At 33.6% G+C, this 23,486-nt stretch overlaps 1 protein-coding gene across 1 annotated transcript; it reads right to left on the bottom strand.

Annotated features, from left to right (window-relative positions):
* Positions 1-45: 45 nt before the first annotated feature.
* On the bottom strand, positions 46-22,981 carry LOC129220242 (ras-related protein Rab-27A-like). The gene is made up of 4 exons (XM_054854610.1): positions 22,808-22,981; positions 15,971-16,056; positions 6,652-6,879; positions 46-1,551 (listed from the first exon to the last, which is right to left on the bottom strand). The coding sequence occupies exons 1-4, from the start codon at positions 22,976-22,978 to the stop codon at positions 1,356-1,358; spliced, it is 681 nt and encodes a 226-aa protein (XP_054710585.1). The 5' UTR covers positions 22,979-22,981; the 3' UTR covers positions 46-1,355.
* Positions 22,982-23,486: the final 505 nt, after the last annotated feature.

Below are 23,486 nucleotides of genomic sequence, written 5' to 3'. Positions count from 1 at the left end.
TAAAAAAAACAAAAACAAAAAAAAAAAAAAAACAAGAGGCACAAATATTCTTGCACTTTAATTCAATGGTTTTGTATTGTGTACAATACAGAAAAATATCATTAAAAGGACAAACAAGAAACATACTAAAATATTGTTACTAAAATTGAGTAAGCCAATTGCTCATATATGTACCAAAAATGGATATAAATGAGTTAATATGTTACAATAATTCATGAGTAAATTTTGCTTCAAGTAGGGCAATAAATATTTATTTTAAAATTCAACTTTTTGGGAAAATGAAAATTTGCAAAAAAATTTTTAATGTGCTGATTTTCTTACATTATTTTTGAAAACTGGTTGTAATTAACTCGAGAATTGTCAAAATGGATTTTTCAGGCGTATATACATTCTTAGGTATATATGCACGTGTGGTTGGGTCGAAAAAAACTCATCATTCATTCAGGGGTGAGCAAAATGGAAATTAAAGTCGATTTTTGAGTGAAAATTTTTTCGCGAATACAATACTTTCTTTTTTGTAAAAGGAAGTAAAAATACTGTCACAACGAGATTTTTTTACGCATAATGCTTAAAGGTTGATAGTTTTGAAAATTTTCATAGTGGTGGTGTTTCTTTTCAGCTGTTAAAACTAGCTGTAAAAAGGTTCCGATTTTTTGAAAAACCTTTTAACTGAACACTAAAGCATTAAATACTGGCATTTTCTGAAATGATTTATAATGTCTGACTATTAATTAAAGAACACAATTATAGCACTGGCTTAACTATATGAAAGTGAGGAAATACTGAATTCTTAATTTGAGATTTTCCTGTATAGTCAATTAGGGGGAAATTAGAGCTTTTTCTTAAAAAAATGAATGTTATGAGGCTATGAGAAATTCAAAAGCAAAGCTTTATTCATATTAATTAAGATAAAGAGCAAAAATTTATGAAAACCATTATTGCAAAAATGAACTTTTAGTGATTTGCCATATCTTTTTATACACGTGTATGAAAAATTGCACTTTTCCAATTATAAAACTATCTACTATATTTCACTTTTTAAAAAAAATGTTTATTTTTAAAAATAAATTATGCTGCCAAGTGTCTCAATTTTTCTCAGAAAGTAGAAAATCAACTCATATATGAATCAATTCTGTCTAAAGGTGGTGATTCAACTTATACATAAATATTTACGGTGAAAGAATCTCTGTTTTCAATATCACTGGACACCCTTGCTTGCTGAATGTTACAGATAGGAAAATACAAGACACATGGTGCACAAAGAGATATGTTTTAGAAATTTAAATGCTTCCTTAGGATTTTTGGCATTTAGGATATATATATATATATATATATATTAATTTATTTATATAAAGTCAACATCCACAGGATTTTTGTTGGGAAGGCTGTCCCTCAGATTGCAATTGCATACCTGGCGCCCCACGTCTTCTTCCAGGCAGGGTGCCTCCATCCACTGTCTTTTGTATTCTCATCATAACCATATCCAAAAGGGTATCAAATGCTTTGGTGACATTCTGACCAGTAATTGCACTAGTTTCAAAATATGGAAGCCTAAAAATCAGAAATAAATATAATTATTCAGCAATATCACTGTAAGTTTTTGACATAGACACTATGACAATAATTTCAGTGAAAAAAATCCATATTTGCCTTACCTTCAAGGGATTGGCTTTATGTCTTTAATTTAGTGTCCGTCCTTATGTTCTTGTCCTTTATGTTATGTTTTATGTATTTTAAAATTTATAACTTTGTTATGTATTTATTTCGGTCATGCTTTTCAAAATTCTTGAAGATTTGTGTCCTAGACTCTCTTAACCTTTTCACTCTTTTTCTACTAGACATTCGTTTGGCACAACAAAGCCTACCAAGGCTCTTGCGCCGAAAAAAAAAAAAAATAGAACCAACCAACCAACCACATTTGCAAAACTGAAGCAAGTTTCAGTTTTTTGGAACAAAACTGCAGTAACTAAAATCTACAGTAAAAACAATATTTTTGAAAAGAAAAAGAAAAAATGACTTCAAAAACTGCAGCTAGAAATAGCTCTAAAAAGTAAAAAAATAATTCCATTCTTTGAACACTATCGATGCTACTTTTAAGCATCATTTTTGAAGTCGGCACAAAAACTAAAATTAATAAAACAATGCATAACAATATTTTTTCTATTACATTTTTAAACAAAACACTCAAAATTGAGGGGGAAAAGACCACATTTATACTGTTACACAAATATGTTGTTATCAATTCAAATATAATATGTATATTCAAATGCTGTTGATGAACCTGGGTCCATAAAAATGTATACTTCATTTGTTATAAAAATTATGGTTATGAATGATTTGATCTATTGTTTTTTCTTCGACTTCAAAAATTATGCTAAAAGTAGTATCAATGGTGTTGAAAAAATGAAATTATTTTTTGCTTTTTAGATCAAGTTTTAGTTGTAGTCTTGTAAGTGTGAGAAGTTTTTTTTTTTTTTTTTTTTTCAAAAATGTTTTTCTTTCATTCTGAGAATGTATTTCAGAAATAGTATGATGATAAGGTGCATCATGATACTGAACCTTTTTTTTTTCATATAAATACTTCATATTTAAAAAAAAAGAAAAAAAATAAGGCATCTGAAATTTTTAAGAATTGGCACTAAAAACTAATCTTTGTTCGCTCTGAGATTTGAGTGCTAATTTAACTAGAATCATTTAAAACTAACGGTTTCCTAAGCTAATTTATATTTTACAACAGTACAAATTACTCATGATAAAAATCTTATGTCTAATATGTAAACTTATGTTATTTATCTCAAGAAATCAGAATTGTTACTTGCAATTTTTTGTTGACGAAAAGGAAAAGGTTAAGAACAGTGACAATCCCTCCCACTTAATTTTAAAAAGATCATTATTTTTGTAAATGAAACTTAATTGTGATGAAAATTTTAATTCTGACTAAGCAACTTGGCAATTTGAGCAGCAGTAGTAACTTAAGCTTGACAATAAATGACCGACGTTATAGTGCCTAGAAAGAGTAATGTGCCGACCGGCGCTTTTTTCCCCACGATTCTTGAAGACAAATTGTATGAAAACCGCTAGATGGCAGTGCGGTCGAGATGTACGTTCAATTTCGCGGTGTTTACGTTAGTAGACGCGGGATTTTGTTACAATTTAGTTCCGCGTTTCTCTTTTTTTACCTTTATTTTGTGAATATTTCATGAAACAGCATTTAAGGCTTTTAATAGAGGCATCAAAGTTGAACATTGGAAGAAATAAAGCTTCATCTTGTTTCGTACCAGAGTGCAAAAGTGGGTACAAAACAAAACATGCAAGGAAAAAGTTACGCTTTTTAAAGCTCCAGCAGATGAAGAAAAACTAAAGTGGAACGTTAATTCCCAGGTTAGATAAAGTTTTTGATAAATATTGCTTAATTTGTGCTCTGCATTTCGAAAAACATTTTATTGAAACGCATTTTAAGCATATTATAAATGGTGAGGAAGTTTTGATTCGTCGGGGAAAAACTTTTTTGAAAGGTGAGGCAATTCCGACAATTTTCCCAAGTCTGCCAACATACTTTACTAAAAAATTACCAAAGAAAAGGTCCATCAGGAATTATGCAGTTAAGAAAAGTGTTCCTTGTTTGAAAAAAATAAAACTTGATCTTTCGGCAGATGAAACTGAAATAACCACGTATAAATCTATTATAAATGAAATTGTTCATATTAATTTGCCTAACGAATATTGGGTTTGTATGAAATTTAAAAAATCTCCAAATATTGTAGTTTTTGTAAAAATGAAAATTATGTGGAAAATAATATTGACGATAAAAAGATCATTATTGAAGTAGACACAAAGACAACGATGTTTTCAGAACAAAATTTAACACAATCGACTGAAAATTTGATACTTATATTTTAAGGCAAATGTATTATCAATCGAGATGGCTTAGGGCGCAGTTTGTTGTTGTTTTTAATGCCACTTGGGAGACTCAAGCCCCATTCATGTAGCCAGCATGAGTTTAAAGCAGAATGGAGCGACTAATGAGTCAATGAGGCCCCTAAATGAGAAAGAGCCCGACTTGGGCCACGGTATATGGCAGCACCCACCTCTAACAGTTTATAGGTCTGGAGATTAGGGATGAAATCTCCAGCAACGCTACGCCTGGTAACTGTTAGCGACCGACCATTCGACTTTCGGACAAACGGAATCAACGAGCACGTAAGTTATATTTAAAAAAAAAAATTAATTTTAGCCTTTTAGAATCCTGTATGAAATTGATGATTATTTTTGTTATCGTCCCCCGTTATCGAGATAAAAGGTATTTAAGTCTCCTGAAATTTTAAGAAAAGTGGCAAATTTAAACATTTGGCAAGGGATTGAAGGTACCAATTTCTCACAGACGATTGCCTCGTCTGCATGTGGCAGGACATCCATATCTACAGGGCGTGAGAAAGATGTCTGTCCCCATCGAAACTCGCTAAATTTGTAACAACGAGACTCGCTTTTCTTAAAATTCCCATTGGCTTTAAAATCTCATATATCAACAACGGGAAAATATTTTTTGCCTCCAAAAAACATGTATCACAATGTTCTTTTGATCGCTACTTATTTAGATTTTTTAATTGTAGCACTGTTATGTTGTTTCCTGATTAAGGGTAGGGAGATTCAGAAGCTGCGCTTCCTTTTAAAAGAACATTTTAAAGCTATCATAAGCAATGTTAGACAAAGGAGAGGGACGAGGAGGTTCCCATTTGTTTTTAGTTTTTAAGGATACATTTCTTTCGCTATTTTACATATGAGATAAAAGATAAAAATACATAAATACTTTTTTTTGACAATGATAACGTCAGATTCAAAAACACTTCTATTTCGATAATTATCGACAACAAAACCGTTTGCTGACAGGTTCTAAAGAACGTTATAAAAATAAGCAAACTAGCAGTTTGACGTTGATAAGTATTACCGAAAATTCAACAAATAATCAAGCCAGCTCTTTGCCAATTGCAGTTATTTGCAAATTAGTATGTTATATGTGATCGGAGCAAGTTGACCCTATTATATTTTTAATGTAAGGAAAGTCCTTGAAAATTTAAAAAAAAAAAACAGGTCGGAGTCTGTAGGTTTTCAAGCGACTCCGACTCTTCGATTCAGACTGAGAAGCCCTGATAATTTTAATTAGCTTAAGAATTTCGAAGCAGTTTTATTTTGAAAATAGCGGTACCTGCAGGACTTTGCCCAGAGGAGAAAATTAAAATGTCATTTGATTAGCTTGTATATTTACAAATAATGGATGATGAATTTCTCGCCAATTGGCTATGTTCATTCGCTCTTCCCACGTTACGGTTCCACGTCATTATAATTTCGTAATTTACTAATTTTGCTCCGGAAACTGTTCTTAAAATTGAAATAAAAAAAGAACAAAATCGAATTTAAAATCGCTTCGAGGTGCACACCCCTATGCTACAAACTAACTTTGTATCAAATTTCATGAAAATCGGCCGAACGGTCTAGGCACTGTCCGCGTCACAGAGATCCAGACAGAGAGACTTTCAGCTTTATTATTAGTAGAGAAATAAGAGACGCGCAGTTATTGAATACTTAGGGGCCATTCATTAATTACGTAAGGATGATTTTAGCAATTTTTGATCCCCCTCCCCCATGTAAGGGTATGTAAGATTTTCCCCCACCATTCTTATGTAAGATTCCATTTCGTTTTTCAAAATGATAAAATAACAAATCTTGGAATCGTTACATCACTGGAATCGTTATTAAATTCACATTATTAAATTTAACTTTTTGCATAAAGAAATAGTTACTGAAAAGTTAGAATCTAAACTGAATGTTTTTTCCACTTTTTTTTTTTTTTTTTGATGTAATATTAATTAAAAAAAAAACATGCCATACATAATGCGACTCTTTTATTATATTTTACACTATTCATTCTTTGTAAAACAAATAAAAAAACGTCTTATCCTAACACGTTTCTTACCTTCCATACGCAAATGGAACATAATCTCTGCCAAATCACTTGTTGACCGCGCAATTTCTAATGTGAAATATCGACTTGGAAAATATTACGTAAGAATGAGTTTGACCCCCCCCCCCCCAAAGGTACGTAGAGGCTTTTCCAATCCCCCTCCCCACGGGACCCTTACATATTTAATGAATGGCCCCTTATAGTCTACTATTTTCATTGAAGATAAATTAGCATAAGGTAATTTTATATTCTTCAAAAAATAAATGAACACCCATGTAACAAATAGCACTTATTACAGAATTTGTCTTTTGCGCAGAAATAAGTTCAATCCGAAAAACGGGGCTTTTAAACTGCGAAATGAGCATGCAATCGATGATTTAAAACGAGTCTGATTGAGGAGCATAACGTACTACTCGAGCGCAGCGCCATCTGATTTTTCCTCAGATCTGACCTCACTAATAATTACTTAAGATTAAAATTATATGTCTGGTGTTTGATAAAGTGATATAACATCAGGAGTGGCCTGTCATCAAGATGTCAAACCATTTATAATAAGAGAGATCTAGATAATGATTAGATTTATTATACATCACTTATGATACTTAAAAAACATAAAACACAAACTTATATTTTAAAAAAAAAATTAATATTAGCAAACTTGGACAGAAAAAAATTAAGTTGAGAGATCTTACCCATACTTCTCTGCTTCTTCTCTAAGTTTTTCTTCTTTCATAAATCGTGTGTCCTCTAAATCAGCTTTATTGCCGCAAAGCACAATATCCGGATTGTCACAGTAAGCATGGGTCTTTAATTGCTCTAACCAGTTACGAATATTAAGAAATGATTGTTCATTTGAGACGTCAAATAGTAAAATAAAGCCCATGGCATCTCTATAAAAAGCTGTTGTCAAACTTCTAAACCTGGAAAGAAAGATAAGGGTTCATTTTTTTTTTGAGAAGTGATTTAAAAGACATGGCAGTAACTATACAATGGAGAAAAATTCAACCTCAAAATCTTTTAATAATAAAACAAAGAATGTATGTGTATAGTTGTATGTATGTTCCCTATACAAATCCGGTATCGTTGGATCTCGACCTAATTTGGCAGCACTGGCGTAGCAACACTAACACTAACAGTAACACTAAGAGTGGGCGAATAAATTTTGCAAGCCCCCCCCCCCCCTCCAGCAAATTTGAATAAAATTTTAGATGAAGTTGTTCTTGTATTCTGTGCAGGGCCGGCTGTAGCAGTTTCGTCCCGAACTAAAATGCAAAATGCTGACTCCTCGTCACGTTTGAACTATTCAAAAATATATTGTCCACTAAAACGAGCCAATATAAATCTTGTTAACCCAAAAAAAAAAGTTATAAAATAAAACCACATATTTATTAAGGCTGTAGTTTGAAGCATACAAAAGGTGGGGGGGGGGGGGATCAAAACAGATTCCACAACAACATTCTTTAAAATAGCCTCAATGAATAAGTCATCATTAAAAAAATAAATAAATAAATCAGGATGAACTTTTTATTTTTAGGTCACATATGCTTCAGTGGCTTCAGGAAATATCTAAGGGTGGCGCACTTAAAATTTCCCGTGACAGCTCCTTAGCCCCCTCCATGGGTGCGCCACTACTGGAGGGACTAAGATTTTTTTTATGATGCACAATCCTCCTTCGAAAAAAAAATTATTAAATAAAAACAAAAAACCCAACTGCGTAAAAACCAAAAAAACTAAAAAGAAAAATGTATAAGCCCAGTAGTTAAGAATGTTATTAAGTACTACTGAATAACTACACCGTTGAAATAGTTTTATAACCATACACAGATAAGACAAATAATAAATTCAAAAGCAGAATAAAAGGATCAACTGTCGGGGCCCATTCCTTTCTGATTCAAGGAACCCCGTAAAATTTGAATGGGCCCCGACTGTTGATCCTTCTATTCTGCTTTTGAATTTATGATTTGTCTTATCTGTGTATGGTTATAAAACTATTTCAACGGTGTAGTTATTAAGTAGTACTTAATAACATTCTTAACTACTGGGCTTATACATTTTTCTTTTTAGTTTTTTTGGTTTTTATGCAGTCGGGATTTTGGTTTTTATTTAATAATTTTTTATTTGACACTTTTTAGTTAATTTTCATTGACTTAGTTATTATGATTATGATACGGTACATTTCACAATCTTGTCATTTCATTGAGAGAGTTTGTTTGTATCGTGAGGTCTATTAAGTAACTTGCGGTGGTCTAAACTACTAATAATTAGGTTCAGTGGCGGATTGGTTGAAAAAATCGGCCCTGGCATTAGGAGATGTAGCGGCCCTATAGCTCTTATAGATGTTAAATTTTACCTAACGATTGGGATATTACTTAAATATGAGGAAATTATTCTTAACAACTAAATGTTTTATTTAAACAAAGTTTAACAGATAGGAACACTTCTGCGCTTTAATAGTGAACAAATTGATACAGTAAACCTTATTTTTGGGGAAAATTGTGATTGTAATTGTCCGTTTAAGTATTTTTATAATGCCCGGAACTTGATGGAATATTTCCGTAATGATAACACTGCTTGGCTAGCATGTCCTTTTCTGCAGTCATAACAAGTAACTTAATTGCCCCTGTTTTATGAAACTGATCTAGCGGATGTTTATGGGTGAAAGACTAGGACCGTCTTAGAACGTGATGGGTCCCTAGACACAAACATACATTACTGGGCTCTGTCATAAACACTCCCTTTTTTATACTGCCATACCCTGACGAACCCCAGACCCGATGCAAGATTGAAAACCTGGTGGGAGGGATCGGGTGCGAGTTTGGCAGCCCTCATTTTTTTTTTCAAACGCATGTATCAATACAAAGAGAGAGAGAGTGGACTTAGCTTTCTGGCTTCTGGGAGTCATTAAAGTATTAGCAATATAAACTCAATGGAAAGATTAACATTGAGTCTAAAATAGAGGTGTCCAGGGGGCCTCTCCCCTGGAAACTTTTTGAAATTGTAGTCTTAAAAACTCAATTTTAGACAATATTTGGTGATATTAGGGAAGCGTAGGTTCAGGGTTTCTCCGGCTGCAATTTTTCGGAAGTGGAAATCTAAAAACAGAATTTTAAATTATCTTCGAGTATATGGTATGAAGTGCGGTTCCGGGGGCTCTCCTCTGAAATTTTAAAAAATATATTAGCTCTGAAAACGCAATTTTAGAAGATTTTTGGTGATTTTAAGTCGAGATAGATTCCGAGGCCATCCACCAGAAAATTTTCAAATTGAAGTCTTAAAAGCCTTTTTCGGTAAAGACTAGGGCACCAGCAGTTACTCGAAAGTTAAGTTTCAAAAACGAAATTTTTGATGACCTTTAATGATGTTAGGAAAAGGAGTTTTAAGGAGGCTCACCCCGGAAAATTTTCGGAATCGAAGCACTAAAAACGAGGTTTAAAACGTTCTTCATTTATGATGCCGAAAGAGAGGAGGGGATGGGGCACTTTCCCAGAAAATTTTTGATACTGTTAATTTAAAAACATGGTTTTAGACCATCTTTGGGAATGTTAAAAAAATGGGAGAGGTTTGAGTACTTTCCTCCAGCAAATTTTCGAAACTGGAATTCCATGTTATGGCTGGAGTGGATTCGGCTGTTCTCTTATGAAGTATTCAAAATTGAAGCCCAAAAATTTAAATTTTACACGATATTCGATGATATTAGGGAGGGGGGGGGAGTTCTGAGGACCACCAGAATTCTTTCCAATATTGGCTTCGATCAACTTATTTTCTTTTTAAATTGAGTGGCCCGAAACCGTAAGTTTGTACAGCATACAGAATACTTTGTTTCGTCAAAAAATGTTTGAAACTCACATTTTGGCCGCCTTTGACCTTTGATTTGATAATCTTAATAATCTAGAGTCTTTCATACTCCTCAATGGTATTTTAAAAACTGCTTTTTTTAAATAATTTTATGGAAATAATATTTTGTCATTTTTATTCCTATTGTTATAAACAGGGTCGCTGAGAGCAAAAGCGGATCCGGGAAAAAATCCGGGGGACATAGGTCAATTTTTTCACTAGCCCTCTTCTACACCTTTCACCATTAGGATATTTTACCCTCTGCACGAGTTCAATTCCGAGACGAGCCTCTATTCTCCAATAAGCTGATACAGTAAAACCTGTAAAGTTGACCACCCTTGTAAGTTGACCACCTGTCTACGTTGACCACTTTTGTCAGGAACGGAATGAGTCCTATCTCATGTAATGAAGGAAAACCTCTGTAAATTGACCACCTCTCTATCTTGACCACCTGCCTATCTTGACCACTAATGTATGCCAAATTTGGTTTGGAGTATTGTAAAACACCCTTTGTAAGTTGACCACTTGGTTTATTTTTTAACTTTTTTTTAAGCAATTTTTTTTTATTATTTATTATTTTGATAGCTTTCTAAGAATGTTTTTGATGTTTTGATGACAGACTAGCATTTTACTAACTAGACTGCAACATAAAGCTTATGCTGCTCTTTATTCTCAATTTGTTTTTCATTTGTTGTTCTACTTGAGATAGCTTTTTGTAGTCTGTTCACTAAAAATAGGTGTTAGTAGAAAAGTTAGTCTTTTCTTTCAGTTGCAATATGTTGGGGCAACACAGGAACTGTGCTAAAAAGAGCAGGCTCAGATCTATAGATTTTGGGCCCCTCCCTAGTGGCCAGCAGTGTCTATTTGTAAAGTGAATAAGTCTTAGTGCTATTTTTTTTTTATATTTTTTCCTCAATTTCTAGGGCCATTAGCCCTTTTAAGGAAGCGGGCCCCTCGCACTGCGGGTACTCAGATCTGGGTTTGCTAATGAGTAAAGTTACATGTTTCTGGTGCAAGGGATTAAGAGATAGTATATTTTAATTTTAACTTTATGAACTGGGAGAGTCGTGCTTGTTGCTCTTTGTGCTATAAGTTTTACATAAAAAGGTTTCGAAAAGAAAGTTAGTTGAACTTGAGATTAATAAAAAGTATGAAATGTTAAAATTAATTGAAAATGGAGAAAGCCAGAGAAAATTAGCTGGCATATATGAAATTTCTAAAACTACAGTGTCTAATATAGTTAAAAACAAGGAAAAAAAACCAAATTATTTGAATAGTATTTTAAATTATTGTTTCACTTTCAATAATGTTAAACAATGAAAGTGAGTTGAATAGAAAGAGTAAGGGTGAATTCCTTTAAAAAATGAATATATGGTGCAAGAAATGACAAAAAATAAAATAAATAAAAATATTACCACCCTTTATAAGTTGACCACCTGTCTAAGTTGACCGCCAAAGTACTGCACCGCGAGTGGTCAACTTACACAGGTTTCACTGTATGACCTCATGTCGGCCCTTGTTGTAAGTTGCATTTTATAGCGATTGTGAATTGCTATTTATCAATAAAAGCGTCAAATATACCAAAAGTATTTTAACTTTCTACGACCGCTAAGGTTCCCTGTTTTTTTTTTTTTTTTTTTTTTTTTAATTTATTTATTTACTTTTATTACACCACTAAAAATATATTGGCAGCCCCAGGGTCCGACCCCTGAAGACCATGCAGTGTTTGATTTACATTTTTAAAGCACGAATGCACATTTGGAGGCCTCTTTGTCTAATCACACATTTATGTATAAATCACTTATGTGCATTTATGAATCCCCTTTGGGTCCTTCATAATCTCGATCAAGTAAATTCGTTACTGGCAGAATGATTAAAAATTCCCCTTTAAAGAATTTTTTTTCCAATTAATAAGTCATAATTTTTTATTTTTAAAAAATTACATGTATTTTTCATATTGTTGCTATGCTATGCATAATTCTTTAAAAAATGTGGGGCCCTTTAGAAACATGGGGCCCCAGGCCTAGGCCTAGTCGGCCTGTGTGGTAATCAGGGCCTGGGCAGCCCCATTTCAGAAATTCCCCCCCCCCCCTCCCCTCTTGGTGACGGCCCTGTCTCCCTCCACCAGCAAGCTTTAGCTCATGCGTAAAGAGGATCTGAGGCTGTGTTTTGCGAATTTGTGTTATTCTAAACACATGCGCGCAAAATTTAGATTTTGCTGTTAGTAAACAGGCCCGAAAGACTTTGCTGCTAGTTGATCGGCCCGAAGCATGACCGGCCCACCGGGAAAATGCCCGGTTGCCCGCCCGCTGTATCCGCCACTGATTAGATTCTCTAGGGAGCAAACTCCGCTTAAAGCTACATGTGCTTGGTCTTCGGCAAAAATGCGCGAAATTAAGTCAACCACAGCACAGCTATATAAACAGTCTGTATAACTCATGATGACGCGAAATCGGAAACGTGCCCCCCCCCCGCTCCCCCTTCTCTCAAAGCTAAAAAAGCCTATCGTACGTCGTAAGTACACGTCGCCTAAGTACGCCCCTAAGTACACGTCGCGAAACTCAGTCCCTTGAATCAAGGCAAAAACAAATGCAACATGTTAGAGATGAAAATCGAATTAGTAGACTTTCTTTCTTTTGGTGCTTATTGCACGGGTTTATTTTGATGAGGACTACAATCTGAGTGTCTTGCCTTGGTTACGCATAATATACTTTTTATTACAGTACAGAATACAAATAAAGAACACATGAAAGAATTCACATCAGAAAGAGGGGAAAGTACATCCAGAGCGAGGGTGTCTTGATCCACCGCCTCAAGTGGGAGAAGCAATCGCTTAGACCACTCGGCCACTAAGATCCCAATTAGTAGACTTAGTAAACAAAAAAATTCAGGCAGCGAAAACTACCTGAATTTATCGCACGCAGGTAGCATGCGACAGTGTGCAACACCAAACGTGTGCCGATCCCGAACTGCCATATTTTGTCAACTGGCTGTTGATATGTTGAATTTTGATTACTGTCATGTGTTTAGTGACACTCCCAAGGTTAAAACAAATCGATTGATGTAAGAATTACCAAAATTGATCAAGGCATTTAGCCCCTAGAACGCCACATAGAAACGGACATACATACATAGACTGATAAACACATTACCCTCCTTTGCGTCGCGCATGCGCAGTCGGGTAAAAAGAACCTGAAACTTTTTTTAAATCATGCCACTAAAAACTTCAATGGCACAGTCTGCAGTGCCATAAAAAGTCTATGATACATTAAATTTCAGAATTATACTTGGAGAAGTACTTAAAAATTACTAAGTACTATTCTTCAATTATTATGGCATTATTGTAAGAATCAATAGCGTTAAACAAATGCAGCATACCTTGCATCAGTTTCGGAAAGCAAAATGTCACGAATCTTGCACTTGAAGAGAAAAAAAATTCATATCTGAAGATTCTAAACTGCAATATTAGACGCAAGCGACATAATGTGTTCGTTAGACTCTAATTCATGCGATGTCTTGCAGAAGTCGACTCTACTCATTGCCTCAAAAGTTCAAAATATAAATGAAAATAAAAGAATCTTTGTTCGGAAATCGGAATTATAATGCCCTAGGTGCTGCGCAAACAGAGATAGTAAAATATATTGCCCCGTACGACCCATAAGAATATGGTGCCTCGTAACTGAAACAACATGGCTGTTTGTGTGGTCAATTGACTTTAATGGCACCATCAACAAAAACTCTTGTACTGAGTGTCCTAAGAACGAGGAGCGTTGAGGCCAGACTTCATCAAACGAGAGCGAGAGCAAGTTAATAAATACCCCACATGTGGTAAACCCAGGGTGGTAACAGGAACTGTGAAAAAAAGTTCCCTGACTTTTCCCTGATTAAGTTCACCAAATTTCACTGATTTATGTTATCAATGATAATGGTTTCCTTTCTTTGCTCTACTTGAAATCCATTGTATGTTTGTATAAAATGCAGTATTTTAAACGTTTTAAGTTGTGTAAAGTTGATGAACTAAAGATGTATTTTAAAAAGATGCTACTTTTTTAACAAAATGGTAAAAAAAAAACATATTTAGTCAAATTTTTTTTTTTTTTTTTGGGGGGGGGGGGAACTACAAAACAGTATATTAAATTTTTCTACATGGAAAGATTATAGAAAATTTTTAAAAAATACTTTACTTCCAGAAACCACTTAGCATAAGAATTTTAAGAAACTATTAAAATCACTCTTAAAAACATATGTGTATTTATGGTAGGACTAAAAAGTAATTGAAATTATTTTGAACTAAATTTTCAAACAGTATAATAATTGTTGCAAGAATAACAAGTAATAGTGAAAGAATAGAAGTAATGTAGTTACTCTTATATAACTAATTGACATATTTATGCAAAACAGATGAAACCTTTTGACATTCATTCATAGGGAGCTTTTTTCTAATCGAGAACATAGGTTTTAATGAATGAATACAGCATTTTAACAATAAAAAAATAAAGATATTTACTTAAGTACACAAATTAACTTTATTTCAGATGATTTAAGTATGTAACGAAAAAAATCTTAGATTGCTTTTGTAACAAACAACTTTGAAATGCAAGAAAAAAAAAAAAAACAGAAAAAAAGCAGTTAGTGAATTTCAAAATACATAAAAGAGCAATACAACTTGGTTATAAAATAAAAGAATCATTTAAGTCTGAACAAAAGAAAACCTTTATAATCTGCAGCGATAGCAAATAGTATAACGGCAAAAAACAAAGTTTTTTTGATTGAAAGTTCAATTTCAGCAATTAAATTAAAAACGTGAAGATGTAATAACTTTTAAGCTTTTATCAGTATTAATTCAAAAACCAAAGATTTCTTCTTAAAACCGTGATTACAGTACGCCAATCACTTCGAGAAAATGGAATAAAGGCAAAGGAGCTAAGGCATTAATGAAGGCTTCCTCTTTGCATGTACGGTTGTTTATTTTACGTCGCATTGAAAGCATGAAAGGAAATTTCAAGCTAGGCAAAATAAACAACCTAACAGACACAGAAGCAATCTTAGGAAGTTCATCCTGTAGTTAAGATTTAATACTTAGACGTTGAGGAAAAAAGATGCACAAATATGCGGCAGTGTATAATCGAACCTCATTAATTTTACTTTTTTTTTGAACAGATAATAGGCGGAAAATGCATAGGGAATTAGGATGCTTAATTTTGTAAAGCAAAAAAAAAAATTTCTTCATAAAATCAATTTTTCCTGATTTTTTGTTATTTTTTCGAATTTCCCTGACATTTCCCTGATTAATAAAGTTCCCTGACATTTCCCTGATCTGTCGCCACCCTGGGTAACTAGACAGTTTTGATATCATGTCCAATTGAGAAATACTCTGCGGTTGAACAATTTCTGGGTTGCCTCATACGCATAATCTTTCTCATGTGTTATCAGAGATGAATATGTGGAAGCCAAAAAGCACATTCCCTTCTTACCTTCTTTGTCCAGCGAATACCCATAGGGTTGTTGGCAAATTGAAAACAACATGTTTGGCAGTACTAATAAAAAAAAATACGGGGAGATATCCCGTATCTCATGGCGAGCAAGGTTCACACATTAAGGGGTAAACTCCCAGCTGGGCTGACGGCCAGCACAGGGACTTTCCTCGGCGCAATAAGCACCAAGACCGTCCATAGCCACCAGAAGACTATCGACCGTCGCACCCAGCGGGACGGCGAAACCTAAGGCTTGCAGCTAAGTGGTGGGGTGTGTGCGGAGAAAAGTACTAATAAAAAGAAGGAAAGAAGTAAGGAAAAAAATGAGTCAGCGAAAAAAAATTTCCCATTTTGAATTGATCGAATTCCAGAAAATGTTTTTGGCTGAAACAAAGGTTTTTAAAAATTTCTTCCTATTTTGTTAATCACGCCATGGTAATAATAAAAGAGCTTCCAAAATACTGAATTCGGGAATAAATAGAATACATAGTAAGATATGAAACATGTGAGTCACAAAAATTTATCTCAAACAATATGTTACAGAAATGTGATAATCATGATTGCTACATTTTTGATGCAAGATGTAGCAAAAAAGTTCAGTTCATAAAAATTAAGAGCTCTCCAAAATGGATTGATACGGCAAAAGGCTCTACTAAAATCATTTTGAACTTAATTTAATTTTTTCACACAAAATTCAGCAAACCTTTCCTGTCCAGCAGTATCCCATAATTGCAGATGAACTCTTTGACTTCTCCCTGCAAGGCCATCTGAATGCTGAGAACGGTACACCTGGGGGAAAAAAATAAAAAGATTTTGAGCAAGAATACTCAATGCTCATGCAGAGTAAAAATTATATAATTTACTTACAATATTGTGAAACTATTTTGACAAACAAAAATCAAGCATGATTGATAAAACTTCAAGTTATATAAATTTTAATCTCACAATCACTTTTAATACAAATACTACTTCTATACATATAGCCATAAAATTTTGAAATGATTTCCTTCAGTCAGTATCAAATTCTATTTCTAACTAAGTATATATTACACATATACATAGTAGAATATCTTTAACAGAACACTAGTATCTGTACTGTTTTTAAAAGATGTATTTCCACACATGTAAAAAGTAACTCAAAAAAATTAATTGAAAATAATATTAAAAAAATATTTATCCTTGCTTCAGAGGATGATGATGAAAACTTTGGAAGAGAAAATTGTAAATTCTTGTGAAGGATGCAAAATTCATGCTGAAAATGGATTAGAGGAAAAAATCTGTTGTTATGAAATTAATTTATTTTGGTTTAAAGATACAATGCAATCTTCATAACGCGACACTCCAAGGGAACATGAAAACATGTTTACTTAAGCGGATGCCAACTTACTGAGGTCCCTATATTTTAATTCCAAAAAGTTTCTACATCACCTACTTACTAATGTTAACATTCACATTATAAGAATTAATTGCAGCGAATAAATTGTCTTTTTGTTTTCTTTTTTTTGAAAAGTATATGCATAATAAAATTACTAATATTATTTGAATACTTTGTGAGAAATAAATGAACCCATACTTTTTGAAAAGAGGTGAAAAAGTTTCTTGTCAGTCAGGTCTGGTAAAGATAAAAAGTCCTGCTTACAGCATGTCAGCAGCATGTGCAAAACATGTCATGGTGCCTTCTTTCTCTAGAGGACTTCAATGGGTCTATTTATTAGGACTCGACCGATGCATCGGCCTGGCCGATGCAATGGTTCAACAATTTAGCCATCGGCATCGGCGGCCGATGCTAACTTGCAGGAAACATCGGCCCATCGGCCTTAAAAACATCGAAAAGCCGATGGAATTGGCCGATGTTTTTTGAAAAAAAAAGACCTTTGTTTTACTTTTTAATACAAAGTAAAGGGAGTTGTTGTTTTCAAACAAAATTGTTTACTTAAATTTCAGTATGAATTTATATTTTAGTCACCCCTGAAAGAGTTTTTAATACTGCATTCAGGTACCAAACACGTTAATTATTGCGTTGTTTCTTGCGGCTGGATGCACGTATGCATCTCTCATAAGTCATAACTAAAAAATGGTAAGCTCTAGAAGACTAAATTTTCGCCTGTGGGAAGTGCGCACGTTCCAGTTGTGACCTTCCCTTTTTGATTTCGATCGGATGTTCTAAAAAGCCTATTAACTGATTTTTTGTGGCTATTAATTACTCATTTCAATGCAAAACTAATATAGCGTCTCAGACTGACGATCATTTGGTGATATTACCGAATTGGAGACCGTGGAAACAAATATGAGATGGCGAAACCGGTTTTGTTTCATTTTGTTCGATTCCCGTTGAACCGACGGTAATTTTTAATTTTTCGATGTTTGTAATATGAATCACAGTAATGCAGTCTTTTCTGTATCGCTTCGGCGGAGCTACAAGATTGGGGCCCGTCGAAATACATTTTGGGGCCGTATTTCTCGATCACAGAAGTTGTAAAACATTTATCAAAAGCATTGTTGTAACTCCTACGGTGCCCCTATGGTTATGGGGCCCTCGCGCAATTGCAACATTTGCTACATTTTAAATCCGCCATTGCACGTCAAAACAAACTCGGGTGCAAGTTTTAAAAGGGTTTTTCTGCTCAATGTTTATTATTATTTTGAACTCTATTTTTTGTGACTATTTTTTGTATTTCCGAGAACACTTGCGTGCTCCTCCTCCCACACCCTCAATTTCTGAAATTAAACTAAAGTTGTACTTCTGAGTTGTTTAAAACCAACACCATTCATAAAATTAGAGATTTTTTTTTCAAGTTTTATCTATTGTTTACGAAGAGTTTAGAGCATTAATTAGAAATTGATTAAAGACGTTTTGAATTGTGACATAATTCGGAAAAAAGATTTTGAATTTTTCTTCGGAAGTGCTGAAGTAGATTCAGAAACTCTTCCGAGGCGTTGGTGGTAGTGCTTCTGTACTAAAAAAATTAAGCCGAAGTTGGGGCCGAAGTTTAACATTGTGAGTTACTCCGAAATTAGAGGGTGACCCCCTAATCCGCCCTCGTCGTTTCAAGCATTTCTTAAATATTTAGCGATTATTTATTTTGGTCAAGAAATGTCATTTTGCGTATTTTTTATACTTGTTTCACCTATATTTTGTAATGCGTCACCTTTTTTGCATCATTAATAGCGATCGATTTTTTTTTCTGTTGTAACTATTTTTATATATTTATATAAAATCAATGAATAAGTTATTTTCGTTTTCATTATATGTTTAATAATATGTTATAGAAAAGTTTCAAGGATTTTCTACTATGCAATTTTTTAAATTTCAGAAAATTATTGTTAAGTTGAAAAATTTAATTTGAACGTGTTTGTAGTGCTCCATAAAAGATTAATCAATCAAATTGTTCAATATTACGTTTGCAAACATCAAATCAAGTAGTATGTATAATGTATTCAGTTATTAACTTGGGGTAAATATTGAGTTTGTTTATTGTAACTGCGTTTTAAGAATCTCACTCATTTCGTGGCTATTTCTTTTTCCCGCAAAATTTACGCCACTGTTATACATTTTATGAAAAATGCCAACTTTTCTATTCATAAATTTTAAATAAGTATAAAAATATTCCCATTATGATTTAATATTGTAATTTATCTGTTACCTTTTTTGTTTAACTTGATGACTAAAAAATGTCTACGTGCAAATCTTTCCACTTTAATAGCGTAATTTGTTGACGGTTTCATAGTTTTTTTTTTTTTGAATGATTAAACAACATAATTTAATGCTTTTTAACTATGTTTAGTTTACCTAAATCCAAACATTATTAAAATATTACGGAAATCTTAGTTATATGTTCAATTTAAAAAAAAATCAATTGGTTATTAAACAGTCTCTTTGTTTTTCCTCCATTTTTTTTTTTTTTTTTGGCTGTTGTTCTTCGTCTTCCATCATACAGCAGTCAAAAAAGGAGAAGCATAACTACACCCTATACAGATTGTACGTAGTACGATCCAAAAGTTCGAGGGATAAGCTGTATAAAACCTTACCCAGAATAGTTCACATTACCCAAGCACATCCACCTACAAAAGGTCATCTTGAGGGACTATGTACTTCTGCCAGTGTTCATATAACTTTTGGAAAAACTCCTGGAAGCCATTTTTCACTACTTTCTGTGATGCAGCTTTATCTTCTCCTGACGGAAGAAAGCGGCGTCCATGCAAATGTTTTTTTTTGCTGGGAACAGGTAAAAGTCACACGGAGCTAAGTCCGACGAAACGTGATGTTTTTGGTTTGTCATATCAGAGTATTGACCAATCGAACCGTGCATCCTCAACATGAAAGTCGCCTTCTTCCCCACGATGAAGTCAAAGCAGCAGCGAAAGAGCCCTTACAGGAGGTTGCGATAAATGTCTTCCAGGAGTCCTTCTAAAAGCTATACGAACGGTGGCAGAAGTGCATAGTCGTTCAAGGTGACTATTTTGTAGATAGATTCACGGTAAATTTTTATACAACTTGTCCTTGAACTTTTAGATTTTACTACCTACGTACGAGTTTTCAACTTACTATTTCATAACATTTTTGAGTGACGTAAGTTTACGCGCATGAAAACCTCACAAGAGAATTTGCGATAATTTTAACTAAGGAGGCTTTCAAAATGGATATTTCGGTCATCTATATGTTCTTAGGTACATATGCATGTACATATGCGCAGAAAAAACTTGTGAAGTTTAAATTGGATGATCGTAAAATAAAAATTTAGGTCGAAATCTGATTTTTTTTGAGGGGGGGGGGGGAGTATTACAATTCCTTATCCGTAGAAAGGAAGTAAAGTGAAATGAATCAATGATACTTTAAATCCCTGACAATTTTATCAATTTATTTCTGTTAGATTTTTTTTTTTTGCCATCGGCCAACAGCATCGGCCATCGGCAATCGGCCATTTGGAGGAAAACAATCGGCCATCGGCCATCGGCCATCTTTGAACAATCGGCCAACAATCGGCATCGGCCCATCGGCCAAAAAATGCCATCGGTCGAGCCCTACTATTTATACTACGCATTTAGAATTGCACAAACCGTACAGAGTGTGGTGGATTCCTTTACATAAAGGATGGAATTCTCAGAAAGAGCTTTCGAGAAAAGGATTGACTGAGAAGTTTTCCTCAATTGAAATTAGTATTGGGCCAACCATTAGAAAAATAAATGTTGAGTTACTGGGGTAGTCGAGTTACCAAAGTTTTACTGTACATTACACAAGAATCAATCATTAGTAACAATATCTACATACATCTCATGTCCAAACAACTTTGCTTTTTAAATAATATGAGGAACTTTGTACATACATAAAAAATATTTGTCCATGCCTTATAGAATAATGTTGTAAACTTTGGAAGAAAAATTGCAATTCACGTGAAGGATGCAAAAAGATTGCACATTTCACTGCATAGATGCTAAAAATGGATTAGAGAAAATAAAATCAGGCTTTTAAAAAAGTTTTTTGAACTTCCATGGACAGGATGTTTTGGGACTAGTTTCAGGACATGGATTTCGGAAATTTTGCCAGAAATCCCACCATCCTGTCTTGAATTTTAGTCCTTATGATCTCATCATTCAACAAACATTAAATTTATCATGAACTGAAAAAAATTTAAAATTTGAATGAATTTTTTATGAACAAAGTATCAACGCAGAGGAGCATACCAAAATTTCTGTTTATGGTTACATTCTGGTTTGGCTATGGTTACATTCTGGTCAAACTGCTGGTTTTGGAGCACACAATTTATAATTTTGAAAAATGAAATTTTATTATTCAACAAATAGTTTTATAATATCTTACATATAATATAATACTTAAAGAAATTACCTACATAAGTTATCCACTGAGAACAGAGTATTAAAATGTTTCGATTCTTTATTTTAATTTATAATCCCTATAAATAGGTCATGCAGGGCCCGATCAAGCCAAACTGGTGCCCAGGTCCTGAGTAGATGTTAGTGCCCCCCCCCCCCCCACACACATGAGAAAATCCGCGCAATTTTAAAGTCAATGTTTCATACTAGAAACCAAATATACTAGAAACTACATTTTAAAGGAACATTACTACATTTGAAAGGAAATCTGGGATTTGAATACCAAACACTTGATAGTCACCAAACTAATCACAGTTAAAATAGTCTCTTAAGGCGAAAAAGAGTTAAAAAACAATTCAAAACTGCAAAAAAAAGAAAAAATCTTACTAATTCTGAAATCAAGCTTTAAAAAAGCTTCTTTCTGGCTTTATAACAGAGGCAAATGTGTCGATCAAATAATTGAAATCTATGTTTGATGTCACAGAATTTTCAATGGTCAATATGCCTGTAAATTATCCTGAGAAACGCAGCTTCTCAAATGATTTTTTATTCTTTTCAAAAATGAAAAGGAATGTTCACTGGAACAGCTGCTGATAGGCAAGGTAAGAAGAAACTGTAGGGTTGAATTCACGTTCGGAAATGTATGTGTAATGTTTAGTGATCTTATCCTTTTAAAACATTCTCCAGGAGAAGGGTTACCTTTTGCAAAAATTTGAAAGTGTGTTAATTCTTCTGGAAAATGTTCATCTAGGTCATCCGAGTAATTTTTTTGAAATTCCAGAGCTAAGGGACAACGACTTCTTTGTGCGAAATGTTTTTAACTTTATGAGGTTTTGAGCTGATTTTTTAAAAAATTTGAGCCTCCTCTTCTTTAAAGTTGAGAAAAAGTAAAATGAGCTTTAAAAAAACAGGAAAAAAAAGGAAGTAAATAAGTGAATTTAATCTAGGCTATTTTGGTGCCCCTAAATTTGTGGTGCCCAGGTCCGCGGACCCGCCGGACCGTGCGTTAATCAGGCCCTGCATCTTAGCTACAACAATGAACTACTAGCAATTTCTATTTTTAAAGGTTTACATAAATTTGTCTTGTGAGATCTGATAATTGTAAAACATTCTAAAAGATATCAACTTCAGTAAATCATATACAGTAGAAGACCATTATAACGCACACCTTGGGACCAAAGCTTTTGCGTTATACAGGTTTTAACGTTATATAGGTCATTTCACAAACTTTTTAAACTAATATTCAAAATAAATCTATATATTAGCACTTCAGAATGAGTTTTATCTATAGTGAGTATTAAAGCACTAATTATACAATTAGTTATTCACAAATAAATATGTTTTTTCATTACAAGAAAGTGAACTATCTTGCTTTTCTGCTAGCTTCATGGTTTGCATAACAGCTGCATTTTCAAGAATCATCTGGTATTTTCATTTTATTGTGAATGCTAATTTTTACTTAAAAGCTTTGAATTAAGATGAAAAGATGAAAAACTGTTTCAAAATTAAATTTTCTTAACAATTTTTATGTTTGCAAGGCAAAAGAGAGGGAGTTCTTAAACTTCAAAACTTATTGTTTCCTTCTGAAAAGTTATGCCGTTTACAGAGAATTGCATTATACAGGTTGGCATTATAAAGGTATTCTACTGTACTAACGACAATTATACTAGTAACACAAGCATTTAAGAAAAAAGGAAATTATACTTACAACACGTTTTTCACTAAAATCAATTCCAACAGTCGATATAAATTTTTTATTGAAAACGCCATTTGTGTATTGGCACAGCACACTTGTTTTACCAACACCCGAGTCCCCAAGAGCCAGAAATTTAATCAGGTAATCATAGTCAGGAGTAGAAGAACTATTCACATTGCTCATACCTAGAACTAAACCAATTATTTCAGAAGCAGAAAAATTATACACTTAAACATACAAAGGAAAAATAAAATACTAGCTTAACAATGAACTCAGTAATCAGAACAATTATTTAACTGAACAAAAGAGTGGATTATGGGGTGTTAATGAATGAGGGAGAATGAATAATACCACATGTATGGTGAGTTTATTAACTATTGAATATTCAGCCTGGTTACCAATAGTAGTTACCAAGTCCAGGCCCAGATCTATAAATTTTGTCCCACTCTCTCCCTGTGCAAATAAGCAGCAGGGCCCCTAACCACCAACTGGATTACTCCCCCCCCCCTCAACCGAATAATGATTTCTCTAACGAGTGAGTGTTGCTTATTTTTAACTGCTTTATAATTTCTCCCTTAATTTTAATCTTTAAATCTTCTTATTTATTTATTACTAGTGGTACCCACATGGCTTTGCCCATAATTGAAAAATTAAAAGGTCTTTTGGTTCGCCTGTATATTTACAAATAATG

Source organism: Uloborus diversus, chromosome 4 (genome assembly GCF_026930045.1).
Source record: "Uloborus diversus isolate 005 chromosome 4, Udiv.v.3.1, whole genome shotgun sequence".
Classification (NCBI taxonomy): Eukaryota; Metazoa; Arthropoda; class Arachnida; order Araneae; family Uloboridae; genus Uloborus; species Uloborus diversus.
Note: the sequence above shows the minus strand (reverse complement) of the source record. Positions and strands in the feature narration are given on the sequence as shown.